This window comes from Oncorhynchus masou, unplaced genomic scaffold (genome assembly GCF_036934945.1).
Source record: "Oncorhynchus masou masou isolate Uvic2021 unplaced genomic scaffold, UVic_Omas_1.1 unplaced_scaffold_1028, whole genome shotgun sequence".
Taxonomy (NCBI): Eukaryota; Metazoa; Chordata; class Actinopteri; order Salmoniformes; family Salmonidae; genus Oncorhynchus; species Oncorhynchus masou.
This window is the reverse complement of record NW_026999973.1, coordinates 134,217-152,095: the sequence shown is the minus strand read 5'-3', so window position 1 is coordinate 152,095 and position 17,879 is coordinate 134,217. Positions and strand designations below refer to the sequence as shown.

General features: G+C 44.5%; 1 protein-coding gene across 1 annotated transcript in view; it reads left to right on the top strand.

Moving 5' to 3' along the window:
• Window positions 1-17,879, top strand: part of LOC135528763 (rho GTPase-activating protein 17-like) — a 50,792-nt gene that overhangs the window by 3,331 nt on the left and 29,582 nt on the right. The window contains exon 2 of the mRNA XM_064957830.1: window positions 13,168-13,207. Coding sequence (XP_064813902.1) covers window positions 13,168-13,207 — 40 coding nt within the window. The remainder of the gene's footprint in view (window positions 1-13,167; window positions 13,208-17,879) is intronic.

Here is a 17,879-nt window from a genome sequence, read left to right as displayed (position 1 = left end):
GGAGCCCAGCCAACAGCGAGTTGCAGTAATCCAGACGGGAGATGACAAGTGCCTGGATTAGGACCTGCGCCGCTTCCTGTGTGAGGCAGGGTTGTACTCTGCGGATGTTGTAGAGCATGAACCTACAGGAACGGGCCACCGCCATGATGTTGGTTGAGAACGACAGGGTGTTGTCCAGGATCACGCCAAGGTTCTTAGCGCTCTGGGAGGAGGACACAATGGAGTTGTCAACCGTGATGGCGAGATCATGGAACGGGCAGTCCTTCCCCGGGAGGAAGAGCAGCTCCGTCTTGCCGAGGTTCAGCTTAAGGTGGTGATCCGTCATCCACACTGAAATGTCTGCCAGACATGCAGAGATGCGATTCGCCACCTGGTCATCAGAAGGGGAAAGGAGAAGATTAATTGTGTGTCGTCTGCATAGCAATGATAGGAGAGACCATGTGAGGTTATGACAGAGCCAAGTGACTTGGTGTATAGCGAGAATAGGAGAGGGCCTAGAACAGAGCCCTGGGGGACACCAGTGGTGAGAGCGCGTGGCGAGGAGACAGATTCTCGCCACGCCACCTGGTAGGAGCGACCTGTCAGGTAGGACGCAATCCAAGCGTGGGCCGCGCCGGAGAGGCCCAACTCGGAGAGGGTGGAGAGGAGGATCTGATGGTTCACAGTATCGAAGGCAGCCGATAGGTCTAGAAGGATGAGAGCAGAGGAGAGAGAGTTAGCTTTAGCAGTGCGGAGCGCCTCCGTGATACAGAGAAGAGCAGTCTCAGTTGAATGACTAGTCTTGAAAACTGACTGATTTGGATCAAGAAGGTCATTCTGAGAGAGATAGCGGGAGAGCTGGCCAAGGACGGCACGTTCAAGAGTTTTGGAGAGAAAAGAAAGAAGGGATACTGGTCTGTAGTTGTTGACATCGGAGGGATCGAGTGTAGGTTTTTTCAGAAGGGGTGCAACTCTCGCTCTCTTGAAGACGGAAGGGACGTAGCCAGTGGTCAGGGATGAGTTGATGAGCGAGGTGAGGTAAGGGAGAAGGTCTCCGGAAATGGTCTGGAGAAGAGAGGAGGGGATAGGGTCAAGCGGGCAGGTTGTTGGGCGGCCGGCCGTCACAAGAAGCGAGATTTCATCTGGAGAGAGAGGGAGAAAGAGGTCAGAGCACAGGGTAGGGCAGTGTGAGCAGAACCAGTGGTGTCGTTTGACTTAGCAAACGAGGATCGGATGTCGTCGACCTTCTTTTCAAAATGGTTGACGAAGTCATCTGCAGAGAGGGAGGAGGGGGAGGGGGAGGAGGATTCAGGAGGGAGGAGAAGGTGGCAAAGAGCTTCCTAGGGTTAGAGGCAGATGCTTGGAATTTAGAGTGGTAGAAAGTGGCTTTAGCAGCAGAGACAGAGGAGGAAAATGTAGAGAGGAGGGAGTGAAAGGATGCCAGGTCCGCAGGGAGGCGAGTTTTCCTCCATTTCCGCTCGGCTGCCCGGAGCTCTGTTCTGTGAGCTCGCAATGAGTCATCGAGCCACGGAGCGGGAGGGGAGGACCGAGCCGGCCTGGAGGATAGGGGACATAGAGAGTCAAAGGATGCAGAAAGGGAAGAGAGGAGGGTTGAGGAGGCAGAATCAGGAGATAGGTTGGAGAAGGTATGAGCAGAGGGAAGAGATGATAGGATGGAAGAGGAGAGAGTAGCGGGGGAGAGAGAGCGAAGGTTGGGACGGCGCGATACCATCCGAGTAGGGGGCAGTGTGGGAAGTGTTGGATGAGAGCGAGAGGGAAAAGGATACAAGGTAGTGGTCGGAGACTTGGAGGGGAGTTGCAATGAGGTTAGTGGAAGAACAGCATCTAGTAAAGATGAGGTCGAGCGTATTGCCTGCCTTGTGAGTAGGGGGAAGGTGAGAGGGTGAGGTCAAAAGAGGAGAGGAGTGGAAAGAAGGAGGCAGAGAGGAATGAGTCAAAGGTAGACGTGGGGAGGTTAAAGTCGCCCAGGACTGTGAGAGGTGAGCCGTCCTCAGGAAAGGAGCTTATCAAGGCATCAAGCTCATTGATGAACTCTCCAAGGGAACCTGGAGGGCGATAAATGATAAGGATGTTAAGCTTGAAAGGGCTGGTAACTGTGACAGCATGGAATTCAAAGGAGGCGATAGACAGATGGGTAAGGGGAGAGAGAGAGAATGACCACTTGGGAGAGATGAGGATCCCGGTGCCACCACCCCGCTGACCAGAAGCTCTCGGGGTGTGCGAGAACACGTGGGCGGACGAAGAGAGAGCAGTAGGAGTAGCAGTGTTATCTGTGGTGATCCATGTTTCCGTCAGTGCCAAGAAGTCGAGGGACTGGAGGGAGGCATAGGCTGAGATGAACTCTGCCTTGTTGGCCGCAGATCGGCAGTTCCAGAGGCTACCGGAGACCTGGAACTCCACGTGGGTCGTGCGCGCTGGGACCACCAGATTAGGGTGGCCGCGGCCACGCGGTGTGGAGCGTTTGTATGGTCTGTGCAGAGAGGAGAGAACAGGGATAGATAGACACATAGTTGACAGGCTACAGAAGAGGCTACGCTAATGCAAAGGAGATTGGAATGACAAGTGGACTACACGTCTCGAATGTTCAGAAAGTTAAGCTTACGTAGCAAGAATCTTATTGACTAAAATGATTGAAATGCTACAGTACTGCTGGAGTAGGCTAGCTGGCAGTGGCTGCGTTGTTGACTTTGTGGGCTAGCTGGTAGTGGCTGCGAAGTTGACACTACACTAATCAAGTCGTTCCGTCGAGTGTAATAGTTTCTACAGTGCTGCTATTCGGGGGCTAGCTGGCTAGCTAGCAGGTTGATTGCGTTACGTTACCTTAAAAGAACGACAATAGCTGGCTAGCTAACGTAGAAAATCGCTCTAGGCTACACAATTGTCTTAGATACAAAGACGGCTATGTAGCTAGCTAGCTACGATCAAACAAATCAAACCGTTGTACTGTAATAGTTTCTACAGTGCTGCTATTCGGGGGCTAGCTGGCTAGCTACGTTAAAAGAACGACAATAGCTGGCCAGCTAACCTAGAAAATCGCTCTAGACTACACAATTGTCTTAGATACAAAGACGGCTATGTAGCTGGCTAGCTACGATCAAACAAATCAAACCATTGTACTGTAATGAAGTGAAATGAAAATGTGATACTACCTGTGGAGCGACGCGGAATGTTGACCGGGTAGTTGAAGTTCAATTCGGTAGAGGTTGGCTAGCTGTTGGCTAGCTAGCTAGCAGCATCTCCTACGTTAAGGACTGTATCTCAGTCTCTGCTGATGTCCACTGAGCTAACACCACTGTTGTCCCTCAGTCTCTGCTGATGTCCACTGAGCTAACACCACTGTTTTCTCTCAGTCTCTGCTGATGTCCACTGAGCTAACACCACTGTTGTATCTCAGTCTCTGCTGATGTCCACTGAGCTAACACCACTGTTGTCCCTCAGTCTCTGCTGATGTCCACTGAGCTAACACCACTGTTGTCTCTCAGTCTCTGCTGATGTCCACTGAGCTAACACCACTGTTGTCCCTCAGTCTCTGCTGATGTCCACTGAGCTAACACCACTGTTGTCCCTCAGTCTCTGCTGATATCCACTGAGCTAACACCACTGTTGTCCCTCAGTCTCTGCTGATATCCACTGAGCTAACACCACTGTTGTCCCTCAGTCTCTGCTGATGTCCACTGAGCTAACACCACTGTTGTCCCTCAGTCTCTGCTGATGTCCACTGAGCTAACACCACTGTTGTCTCTCAGTCTCTGCTGATGTCCACTGAGCTAACACCACTGTTGTCTCTGTCTCTGCTGATGTCCACTGAGCTAACACCACTGTTGTCCCTCAGTCTCTGCTGATGTCCACTGAGCTAACACCACTGTTGTCCCTCAGTCTCTGCTGATGTCCACTGAGCTAACACCACTGTTGTCCCTCAGTCTCTGCTGATGTCCACTGAGCTAACACCACTGTTGTCCCTCAGTCTCTGCTGATGTCCACTGAGCTAACACCACTGTTGTCTCTCAGTCTCTGCAGATGTCCACTGAGCTAACACCACTGTTGTCTCTCAGTCTCTGCTGATGTCCACTGAGATAACACCACTGTTGTCTCTCAGTCTCTGCTGATTTCCACTGAGCTAACACCACTGTTGTCCCTCAGTCTCTGCTGATGTCCACTGAGCTAACACCACTGTTGTCCCTCAGTCTCTGCTGATGTCCACTGAGCTAACACCACTGTTGTCCCTTAGTCTCTGCTGATGTCCACTGAGATAACACCACTGTTGTCCCTCAGTCTCTGCTGATTTCCACTGAGCTAACACCACTGTTGTCCCTCAGTCTCTGCTGATGTCCACTGAGCTAACACCACTGTTGTCCCTCAGTCTCTGCTGATGTCCACTGAGCTAACACCACTGTTGTCCCTCAGTCTCTGCTGATTTCCACTGAGCTAACACCACTGTTGTCCCTCAGTCTCTGCTGATGTCCACTGAGCTAACACCACTGTTGTCCCTCAGTCTCTGCTGATGTCCACTGAGCAACAGTATTATCACATTAGGATATTCTATGGACCATAAGTACTGCACACTATATCCTCCAGTAGTACATCATCTGGAATAACTATTGAAGCTCTAATGGATCAGTACTTCTCACTGGTAGCCTACAGTGTACATGTGTAAAACTCATTCCACGAAGGGCCGAGTGTCTGGATTGAAGAATTAAGGTCCTGGTTAGTAAGACAATCGCCTGACATGGTTATCTAGCGCTTAATTGAAAGGAAAAACAACAACCAGCAGAGACTAGGCCCTCCATGGAATGAGTTTGACACCCCTGCTATAGTGGATGATGGGGTTTACATTCCCCCTCATAATGAAAAGTGTTATATAAGTACAATCCATTATCATTAAGTCTGTTTATTATCATTAGGAATAGAATAACTTTACCCTGTCTGTAATAGTCATTAGAGTTTAAGTAAGAAGCCTTGATTGCCTATCCAGTCTTTTCCATATATTGGGACATAGCTGTGAACACAGCTGGGCAGGCTGACAGCTAGAGAGGATGCGTTCCAAATGGCATCCTATTCCATTTATAGTGCCTGTTTGACCAGGTCTCATAGGGCTCTCATTGGTCAATTAACCACACGGTCCAACCGAAACTTGACCTCCGCCTTTAACCCAACCCCGCCGAAAGAGACGCATACATTCACAGATACATACATACATACATACATACATACATACATACATACATACATACATACATACATACACAGGTATATACATACATACACACACTACTGGTCAAAAGTTTTAGAACACCTACTCATTCAATGATTTTTCTTTATTTGTACTATTTTCTAAATTGTAGAATAATAGTGAAGTTATCAAAACTATGATTTAACACATGGAATCATGTAGTAACCAAAAAAAGTGTTAAACAAATCAAAATATATTTCATATTTGAGATTCTTTAAATAGCCACCCTTTGCCTTGATGACAGCTTTACACACTCTTGGCATTCTCTCAATCAGCTTCATGAGATAGTCATTTGGAATGCATTTCAATTAACAGGTGTTCCTTCTGAAAATGTAATTTGTGTAATTTCTTTCCTTAATTAATGCATTTGAGCCAATCAGTTGTGTTGTGGTATACAGAAGATAACCCTATTTGGTAAAAGACCAAGTCCATATTATGGCAAGAACAGCTCAAATAAGCAAAGAGAAACAACAGTCCGTTATTACTTGAAGACATAAAGGTCAGTCAATAAGGAACATTTTCAAGAACTTTGAAAGTTTATTCAAATGCAGTCACAAAAACAATCAAGCGCTATGATGAAACAGCCTCTCATGAGGACCGCCACAGAAAGGAAGACCCAGAGTTGTCTCTGCTGCAGAGGATAAGTTCATTAGTTACCAGCCTCAGAAATTGCAGCCCAAATAAATGCTTCACAGAGTTCAAGTAACAGACACATCTCATCATCAACTGTTCAGAGGAGACTGTGTGAACCAGGCCTTAATGGTCAAATTGCTGCAAAGAAACCACTACTAAAGGACACCAATAAGAAGAAGAGACTTGGTTGGGCCGAGAAACACAAGCAATGAACATTAGACCGGTGGAAATTTGTCCTTTAGTCTGGAGTCCAGATTTGAGATTTTTGGTTCCAACCACCGTGTCTTTGTGAGACGCTGTGTGGGTGAACAGATGATCTCTGCATGTGTATTTCCCACCGTAAAGCATGGAGGAGGAGGTGTTATTGTGAAGGGGTGCTTTGCTGGTGACAATGTCCAGTGATTTATTTAGAATTCAAGCCACACTTAACCAGCATGGCTACCACAGCACTCTGCAGCGATACGCCATCCCATCTGGTTTGCACTTAGTGGGACTATCATTTATTTTTCAACAGGACAATGACCCAACACACACCTCCAGGCTGTGTAAGATCTATTTGACCAAGAAAGAGAGTGATGAGTGCTGCATCAGATGACCTGGCATCCACAATCCCCCGACCTCAACCCAACTGAGATGGTTTTGGATGAGTCGGACCACTGTGTGAAGGAAAAACAGCCAACAAGAGCTCAGCATGTCGGAACTCCTTCAAGACTGTTGGAAAATACATAAAGTGAATAGGATGTAATTTGGGATACACACAGTGTAGACCCACGTGCATGCTGCCACCCACTTTTGGCAGAACTACTCTACTCTCACATTCCTGTGGGCCTGCTGCCAGTGGGACTGCCTGGTAGGCCTACCAAACAAAATACTTTTCACAAACACAGTTGGCTGAACACAGGAGTTGCATGAGGTGTGATTTATGCAGAAGTTTGTTGTGAACTCTGAGTACCTATGAGTATCACAAACTAATATGAATGAAACTCAAACTAAAAGTAGTTTTGATTAGAGTGGTGAAGAGAAACTGTTTGATTAATGCAAAAAAAGTATGTATTGCACATACCGACATGTAATATAGTGACCAGGGAAACACAACTCAAAGTAATACTAATACATTTACCCCTAACTTTTACCCCTAACTTTTACCCCTAACTTTTACCCCTAACTTTTACCCTAACCTTTACCCCTAACTTTTACCCCTAACTTTTACCCCTAACTTTTACCCCTAACTTTTACCCCTAACCTTTACCCCTAACTTTTTGCACAAAACCAAACAGATTTTTCCGGAGTCGATGGGGACTATGTGGAGGGTGGTGTACTAATGGTGTAATGATTCATATCAATCTTCCCTCTGTATGTCACCACCCTGGTGATGAGGGCCTCTCTGTCTGTCTCCGGAAAGGACAGGCGGGCCAGGCTGGGGCATGGGGAGGTTTTATCGAGTAAGCGTTTCCATGCTTGGTCAGCCAGGAGACAGCATGGTGCTGTGGACGTCACTGAGCTACACTGTCGTAAATACAAAAGGAGGAAGGAACCACTGTTTGGGTTTAGTCATACTGTCGTCTCGTTCCCAGCCCTGTGTCTTCATAGTAACGCCATAACCCTGCCAAGCGAGGCTAAAGTTTGTACCAGTAATACTCTTTTGGTAGTCAATGCTAGTCTATTTGATTTAGTAGGTTCAATAGTAGCGTGTTTATTGAAGTGATAATACCCTCGTAGCCGGTGTTTGGGGGATATATTGGCACGTTAGCAAACCGTGCAAATAAATGCTCCAAACACCGGCACTGAGGGCATTATCACTTCTATATAATGGGTTACCAACATATTCAAATAATTATGGGCATATTTTCATCTCCCAAAATATTTTTTATGAATTTATTCATACTATTTCATCCTTCTACGAGATATAGTCCCGACACAAACCTAAGTCTGTTCGTTCTATCGGTTTGGTTGCCAGAGACACGACCCAGTCGCTAAGTCTTTTAGTACTGTATCTATGTACGCGACCCAGTCCTTCATTCTAAATGTTCCAAACGTTCTTATCCCTTTACTGCTAGCTAACCAACTACGGCTAATTTACAGTCACGGCAAACAGTGCAACCAGAATAATTGCAAATGAGCTGCATTTGCATTTGTTTACACTGTTTTCTAGTGACATTTATTTGGATACATCCATAACAATGAGCTAATCTCGGTCCAACAGCAAGACAGCAAGGTTTATACAAATCTCCGCTGTGGAAAACCAAATGCAAATGATTTACTTAAATATCATACAATGTGATTTTCTGGATTTTTGTTTTAGATTCCGTTTGATTGTTAAAATAATCGGCCCATAGATGAGTATACCATTATTAATTTAGGCTTGATTCGTTTTACTGTAGATATGTTCACATAACACTGAACGAAGACTTTTAAAGTGTCCCTCTGTCATTTCCAGTGAATGAATTAGGGTCTTTCTATTTCACCAGAGTGGTGAAGCTGTAGAACACCTCCCTCACTGTGCCTATGGTCTGGTGAAAGACTGCTGGAATACTCATCATGTCTGTGATACAGTAAATCAGAGATTGTAATGTAGTTTGCAGACCTGAGTCAATGGGAGGTCACTGTGTGTGTGTGTTTGCTTGAAGGGGTTGTATGTGTTTTGTGTGTGCGTGTGAGTAGCCTACATGTGTTTTTGTGTGTGTATTTGAGCACACTCTTGTATGTGTTTATATTTAATATATATTTGTGTGTATGTGTGGGATTGGCCTACACGTGTGTGTGGAGGGGGGTGTACTTGTGTGTATGTGTGTGAGTAGCCTATGTTTGTGTGTGTATGTGTGTACACCAGTGCATGTCTGTGTATATGTATCTGTGTATGTGTTGAGCCTATATGTGTTCCAGGTTAGCATAGTGATAAGAGCATCAGCAGTTATTTCCTACACTTGTCAAACTGCAGCAGTATGTTACTGGCTAATGTGGTCTGTCGGTTTTGCATTCCTTTCCTCCATATCTTAATTTCTGTTACTAAGCTTACAGTATGTGTAGTATACTGCAATAATAACACTGTTGCTATGTATTATCTCTGAGGACAAAGCAGCTATGAGAGACTACTGCATCACCAAATATGTAGACCACAGTATAAAGTTGTTGAATATGTAGACCACTGTGTAAAGTTGCTGAGTATGTAGACAAGTGTAAAGTAGTTGAATATGTAGACCACAGTGTAAAGTTGTTGAATATGTAGACCACTGTGTAAAGTTGCTGAGTATGTAGACAAGTGTAAAGTAGTTGAATATGTAGACAAGTGTAAAGTTGTTGAATATGTAGACCAGTGTAAAGTTGTTGAATATGTAGACCAGTGTAAAGTTGTTGAATATGTAGACCACAGTGTAAAGTTGTTGAATATGTAGACCACAGTGTAAAGAGTTGTTGAATATGTAGACCACAGTGTAAAGTTGTTGAATATGTAGACCACAGTGTAAAGTTGTTGAATATGTAGACCACAGTGTAAAGTTGTTGAATATGTAGACCACAGTGTAAAGTTGTTGAATATGTAGACCACAGTGTAAAGAGTAGTTGAATAGTGTAAAGAATAGTTGAATATGTAGACCACAGTGTAAAGAGTAGTTGAATATGTAGACCACAGTGTAAAGAGTAGTTGAATATGTAGACCACAGTGTAAAGAGTAGTTGAATATGTAGACCACAGTGTAAAGAGTAGTTGAATATGTAGACCACAGTGTAAAGAGTAGTTGAATATGTAGACCACAGTGTAAAGAGTAGTTGAATATGTAGACCACAGTGTAAAGAGTTGTTGAATATGTAGACCACAGTGTAAAGAGTAGTTGAATATGTAGACCACAGTGTAAAGAGTAGTTGAATATGTAGACCACAGTGTAAAGAGTAGTTGAATATGTAGACCACAGTGTAAAGAGTAGTTGAATAGTGTAAAGAATAGTTGAATATGTAGACCACAGTGTAAAGAGTTGTTGAATATGTAGACCACAGTGTAAAGAGTTGTTGAATATGTAGACCACAGTGTAAAGGTTGTTGAACCACAAGAGATAAATAGGATGGTATGTCCCTCCTATGAGATGAATAGGCTTGATTAGGTCTTTGCTGGTGCATGACTGCTGCACCACCAAGCCCACAACCCCTCAGTTTATCCATAACCATGTTGGCCTGAGGCATTGAAACTTACCCCCAGAACAGAGTCTCTTCAGCAGACACTGGCTAACATGTTCCAGTGACTGGATGGATAGATAACCGACCTGCTAGACAGAGAGCAGGGGTTTCTGTTTAGAAGCTGGACAGAGAGTCTCTGTAACAAAGCCGTGGATAAAGTCAATAAAGAGGAAGAGATGTCTTTCTAACCCAAGTCTATATGTAACCATTACTCAGCATATTAAGATGGTAAGCTGATATGAAGCTAAATTGAATGACCTGAGAAGTGGATGTATGGGGTGGTTGTGACTGATGAGTCGATTGGTCTGATCTTTCTACACATGTTGCATTTCTTATTCAGTGTTATAGTCTCTCTTCTCCCAGGGTCCTGACTGTAGCAATGCAATCAAGATGTCTATTCTTAGAATAATGCCTGCTAGCTCAATGCAGCTATTCTAGCTCAAATCAATGCTAATTCATTATAGATTTCTTTGCTCAGCTCTTAGCCTCCTACCTCCCCAGGCCAACCAATGGCCATGTCTTCTCAGTAACGAGACACTTTACTGCATGGTCTGTGTGGATATTCTGGTTTGAGCTGTCATTTGTCTGGTCTAGATGATATCAGGGCTTGATTTATGTGGCCTTTACAGATTAAGATATATCCATCCCTCGTCTCTCTGGTTGACTTTAAACTTCACCAATTAAAGGGATGGCTCAGCGATTTAACAAAAACCAAAGTGTAGATTTCAGTCACTCCTTGTCCATAGACTGCTTTCAAGGTAAGGGAGCCAACATGTAAATACGTAAAATCGCTGAACTATCCATTTGATACAATTCTGCTACTTTCAGTGGGGTAGATCATAGACACAGTTTCTATTTGGTGTACTGTATACCAGCGGTACCATGTACAGTAAAGCAGGGCTTGGTACAGTAATGTGCAGGGTATAGTAAGGTATTCTTTCAGTGGGGTAGATCATAGACACAGTTTCTATCTGGTGTACTGTATACCAGCGGTACCATGTACAGTAAAGCAGGGGCTTGGTACAGTAATGTGCAGGGTATAGTAAGGTATTCTTTCAGTGGGGTAGATCATAGACACAGTTTCTATCTGGTGTACTGTATACCAGCGGTACCATGTACAGTAAAGCAGGGGCTTGGTACAGTAATGTGCAGGGTATAGTAAGGTATTCTTTCAGTGGGGTAGATCATAGACACAGTTTCTATCTGGTGTACTGTATACCAGCGGTACCATGTACAGTAAAGCAGGGGCTTGGTACAGTAATGTGCAGGGTATAGTAAGGTATTCTTTCAGTGGGGTAGATCATAGACACAGTTTCTATCTGGTGTACTGTATACCAGCGGTACCATGTACAGTAAAGCAGGGGCTTGGTACAGTAATGTGCAGGGTATAGTAAGGTATTCTTTCAGTGGGGTAGATCATAGACACAGTTTCTATCTGGTGTACTGTATACCAGCGGTACCATGTACAGTAAAGCAGGGCTTGGTACAGTAATGTGCAGGGTATAGTAAGGTATTCTTTCACTGGGTTACAACAGTATTAGGTAATAGATGTTGTGTGTGTGTGTGTGGGGTTAATTGATCCCAATGAGCATTACTGTAGGTTGTTGGCCCAGACTCCAGTAAGAGGAGAGTGCCCTCTGGGGAAGATGGTGTGTGTGTGTGTCTGTACGTGCACACGTGTGAGTGGGGAGGACCTAAGTTTCTGTAGCCATCCTGCCGGCTCAGCAGTATCACAACCCTCTAAATGGTGAGCTAATGATCACTTCACTATCACAACCCTCTAAATGGTGAGCGAATGATCACTTCACTATCACAACCCTCTAAATGGTGAGCTAATGATCACTTCACTATCACAACCCTCTAAATGGTGAGCGAATGATCACTTCACTATCACAACCCTCTAAATGGTGAGCTAATGATCACTTCACTTCCCAACACACTTTAGGTCTGTCTTTTGTTAAGTGCTGGGAAAATCTAGTGCAGGGACCAGCACTCCACTGGATTAAAGGGAACTGTGTTATTACAGATGTAGGGATAGGTCTATGGAGAATATTGGCTGTTTCTTTCCACAGTGAATGATGGTGTTACGATTGGTACGCTGTGTTTACCAAAAGGTGGATCAGGAAGATCACTATGGGTTTCTCTTGCACCTGATTCGTTGTTGCTGAACGCTAGATTGCGTCGACGAACAGTTTTTGCTTATTGGGTCTCAAGAAGATTTGAATGGCTTTAAGTCTGTCACAGTGCCAAGAAAACCCTTGAAACACAGCTGTATGGGATAGTGCATTTTGGGTTTGGAATAATGTCAGCAAACTCTCCACTCCTCTCTCTCCTCCAACATACTAGTTGACTGGTGGGTATTACATGTTTGAGACATCAACAGACCTGTTGCCATAACAAATGCTGGAATTCAGGAAACAGGAAGTGTGTGTTCTAACAGGGGTAGGATTTAACAGGCCCTCTCCCTGGAAACAGCCACAGGCAGAGGTGTGGAGTGTCGGTGTGTATGAGTGAGTTAGGTCTACTTGTGATGTTTGTTGTGCAGGGTAGTCCAGGGTGAGTTTCCTGAAGGCTGTCTTTCTCTCGTCGACCCAGGCCCAGACCACTCATAGCATAGCAGAAAGTCTTTTGTTGCTGTAGGGCTGCCGGCTGCGTTGTCTAGAGAAATAAAGTGCAACGTTAGCTATGACGTTACCTATGACTTGCCCCTAATCAGTAAGACAGGCTAGTCTTCATTACCTGTCGTAGTATTGGCTCAGAGATGGAGAAGTGGAGAGAGACACTATTTACTCGGACAATCTCTGTTCGTTCTCTTTCCACACAGGCCGTGCACTACAGTTGGGCTCAGTTGGCCTTTCCATACCATACGATATCTTAAATACCACCATGTTGCAGGTAGAAATGCTAAGTATAGAACTGACACCATTCTCTAAGAAGAAGAGAAGTGTTTCTGTAGCCTGGTTGAACCAGACTGAACGCTGCACTCACCATTGTTTCTGGCGCGCACAGTTCAGTCAGGTTTAACCAGGCTAGCATTTCTGATCTACACACACACTTCTATTGGAACTCTCTGGAATGAATACGCCCTATTATGTCTGCCTATCTGACCTTTGACCTCTTATGTGTTTTCCTCCACAGAGCCGAGAAGACTGAGGTGCTGAGTGATGACCTTCTACAGGTGAATATTAGTATTCTGTCTCCTGCTTCCACTTTATACTCAGTCACAGCAGCCTTAGACACTGTCAAGTCAAATGCAACCATTAACATACAGTATGACTTGTGTTGACTAGATGGAACATGTGATGACTTGTGTTGACTGGGTGTAACATGTTGACTTGTGTTGACTGGATGGAACATGTTGACTTGTGTTGACTGGATGGAACATGTTGACTTGTGTTGACTGGATGGAACATGTTGACTTGTGTTGACTGGATGGAACATGTTGACTTGTGTTGACTGGATGGAACATGTGATGACTTGTGTTGCCTGGATGGAACATGTGATGACTTGTGTTGACTGGATGGAACTTGTGTTGACTGGATGGAACATGTGATGACTTGTGTTGCCTGGATGGAACATGTGATGACTTGTGTTGACTGGATGGAACTTGTGTTGACTGGATGGAACATGTGATGACTTGTGTCGACTAGATGGAACATGTGATAAACTTGTGTTGACTAGATGGAACATGTGATGACTTGTGTTGACTAGATGGAACATGTGATGACTTGTGTTGACTGGATGGAACATGTGATGACTTGTGTTGACTGGATGGAACATGTGATGACTTGTGTTGACTAGATGGAACATGTGATGACTTGTGTTGACTGGATGGAACATGTGATGACTTGTGTTAACTAGATGGAACATGTCATGACTTGTGTTGACTGGATGGAACATGTGATGACTTGTGTTGACTGGATGGAACATGTGATGACTTGTGTTGACTGGATGGAACATGTGATGACTTGTGTTGACTGGATGGAACATGTGATGACTTGTGTTGACTGGATGGAACATGTGATGACTTGTGTTGACTGGATGGAACATGTGATGACTTGTGTTGACTAGATGGAACATGTGATGACTTGTGTTGACTAGATGGAACATGTGATGACTTGTGTTGACTAGATGGAACATGTGATGACTTGTGTTGACTAGATGGAACATGTGATGACTTGGGTTGACTGGATGGAACATGTGATGACTTGGGTTGACTGGATGGAACATGTGATGACTTGTGTTGACTGGATGGAACATGTGATGACTTGTGTTGACTAGATGGAACATGTGATGACTTGTGTTGACTAGATGGAACATGTGATGACTTGTGTTGACTGGATGGAACATGTGATGACTGGATGGAACATGTGATGTCATGGGGAAAAGGTCCGATGCTGAACAAAAGAAGACCATGGGTTCGAAACCCGAAACGGGAGTAATTTAATTTAGTGAACCTGTGATTGTTTCTGAATTACAAAATACATTGCCTTGTAAACTTGGCAAGACAAGTTGGCTAAAGCAGAACCGTTTGTTTCAAGCCGTGTTATCAAGTTCACAGTCTACCTCCATCTTCATAACCGCTCCTAGCAGAGAGAGCTGCAACATGAGTCATTTAGTGATGATGTACACACACAAACACATCCTGTCTATTTTTGGTAAGAAATCTTGACTCTGGTCTTGAAACAAGGCTGTTGGCAAGGGTTTGTTGTTGTGTCTGGTTTTCAGTGATGCGCTGCCAGGTGCGATGTGTGAGAAAGACGGTTACCATGTTTTTCCAATCAGAACAGACTTTGGCAGCTCGTTTTACTCCAGAACACACACTGTGTCCATGATGTGCCAAGGAGAACAACATGGCAGCTGAATAAAGTGGCTGAGTGTATGTTAACTGAGAGGAGGAGAGAGAGAGTATGTTAACTGAGAGGAGGAGAGAGAGAGAGTATGTTAACTGAGAGGAGGAGAGAGAGAGAGTATGTTAACTGAGAGGAGGAGAGAGAGAGTATGTTAACTGAGAGGAGGAGAGAGAGTGTATGTTAACTGAGAGGAGGAGAGAGAGTGTATGTTAACTGAGAGGAGGAGAGAGAGTGTATGTTAACTGAGAGGAGGAGAGAGAGTGTATGTTAACTGAGAGGAGGAGAGAGAGTGTATGTTAACTGAGCAGAGGAGAGAGAGTGTATGTTAACTGAGAGGAGGAGAGAGAGTGTATGTTAACTGAGAGGAGGAGAGAGAGTGTATGTTAACTGAGAGGAGGAGAGAGTGTATGTTAACTGAGAGGAGGAGAGAGAGTGTATGTTAACTGAGAGGAGGAGAGAGAGTGTATGTTAACTGAGAGGAGGAGAGAGAGTGTATGTTAACTGAGAGGAGGAGAGAGAGTGTATGTTAACTGAGAGGAGGAGAGAGAGTGTATGTTAACTGAGAGGAGGAGAGAGAGTGTATGTTAACTGAGAGGAGGAGAGAGAGTGTATGTTAACTGAGAGGAGGAGAGAGAGTGTATGTTAACTGAGAGGAGGAGAGAGAGTATGTTAACTGAGAGGAGGAGAGAGAGTGTATGTTAACTGAGAGGAGGAGAGAGAGTGTATGTTAACTGAGAGGAGGAGAGAGAGAGAGTATTTTAACTGAGAGGAGAGAGAGTGTATGTTAACTGAGAGGAGGAGAGAGTGTATGTTAACTGAGAGGAGGAGAGAGAGTGTATGTTAACTGAGAGGAGGAGAGAGAGAGAGTATGTTAACTGAGAGGAGGAGAGAGTGTATGTTAACTGAGAGGAGGAGAGAGAGAGTATGTTAACTGAGAGGAGGAGAGAGTGTATGTTAACTGAGAGGAGGAGAGAGTGTATGTTAACTGAGAGGAGGAGAGAGTGTATGTTAACTGAGAGGAGGAGAGAGTGTATGTTAACTGAGAGGAGGAGAGAGAGAGAGTATGTTAACTGAGAGGAGGAGAGAGAGAGAGTATGTTAACTGAGAGGAGGAGAGAGAGAGTATGTTAACTGAGAGGAGGAGAGAGAGTGTATGTTAACTGAGAGGAGGAGAGAGAGTGTATGTTAACTGAGAGGAGGAGAGAGTGTATGTTAACTGAGAGGAGGAGAGAGTGTATGTTAACTGAGAGGAGGAGAGAGAGTATGTTAACTGAGAGGAGGAGAGAGAGTGTATGTTAACTGAGCGGAGGAGAGAGAGAGTGTGAAAGAAAGTGAGTCTCCATGCTCTATTGAATAGACATTGTCTTTAAGAGAGGGAAGGAGTGTGTTAAAAGTGGAGCAGAGGAAGTGAAAGAGGGAGTGTGAGTGCCAGACAACTCTACACCTCTCTCAGCTCTTCATAAAAATGACTTGAGTCACACTTTTAGGACCTGCCTTAGTGAACTGTGAACCTAAGCTTGTCTTAATATTCACACAGCATAAGCACCTGATTAACAGCGACAGTTTCTAGGGCTGAATAAACAAACAACAGGAATGGATAGGGATGCTGAAACTACATAGACAGTGGACAATGTATAGAATCTGTACTTACTGGTTATTATCACAATGACTATGGGATTTTAGGCTGACTTCATAGTCTGAGTTGAAAGGTATTGACTATAAATAAGAGACTGCATCTCAATAGTCAGGAATGGCTTCCTTTCCTCCACTCTTCTGCTCTTATCTTCATAATCACAAACTGAAATAACATAACAGTGATATGGAAAGGAGAGTGAAATCCAATCTTTCACATATGAATGACCATGATGGAGGTACTTACTGTAAATTGAGGCTGAGGAAACTGATTACACATATTGAAACACATCCTAACTCCCTGCTATACTGACTGACTCTTCCTCGGTGGGAATGCAGTAAGAAGCTGTTTACATGTATTGAGACACATCCTAGCTCCCTGCTATACTGACTGACTCTTCCTTGGTGGGAATGCAGTAAGAAGCTGTTTACATGTATTGAGACACATCCTAACTCCCTGCTATACTGACTGACTCTTCCTTGGTGGGAATGCAGTAAGAAGCTGTTTACATGTATTGAGACACATCCTAGCTCCCTGCTATACTGACTGACTCTTCCTTGGTGAGAATGCAGTAAGAAGCTGTTTACATGTATTGAGACACATCCTAACTCCCTGCTATACTGACTGACTCTTCCTTGGTGAGAATGCAGTAAGAAGCTGTTTACATGTATTGAGACACATCCTAACTCCCTGCTATACTGACTGACTCTTCCTGGGTGGGAATGCAGTAAGAAGCTGTTTACATGTATTGAGACACATCCTAACTCCCTGCTATACTGACTGACTCTTCCTTGGTGGGAATGCAGTAAGAAGCTGTTTACATGTATTGAGACACATCCTAACTCCCTGCTATACTAACTGACTCTTCCTTGGTGGGAATGCAGTAAGAAGCTGTTTACATGTATTGAGACACATCCTAACTCCCTGCTATACTGACTGACTCTTCCTTGGTGGGAATGCAGTAAGAAGCTGTTTACATGTATTGAAACACATCCTAACTCCCTGCTATACTGACTGACTCTTCCTGGGTGAGAATGCAGTAAGAAGCGGTTTACATGTATTGAGACACAGCCTTTAACTCCCTCAAGACTCTCCCCTGGGAAGAATTCAGGAGATAGGGATTCCCTCCCCTAAGTTCTCCCTCAGCTAAACTTTGCTCCTGCAGAAGTGCTTTGTGCTGCCCAAGACACTCCTACTATCTATTTCCCCTCCTCACTGGAATGTGCTTCGCTAGTTGAATGCTAATGTCTCTCTGAGCGTGAGGGCAGTCCAAGTCAGGGCTATGGTTCGTATCACATGGATGACAGTCTAGTTCCAGCATTCAGAGTTAATTTCTGGAGCCTGGTGGGTTTTATACAGACATTT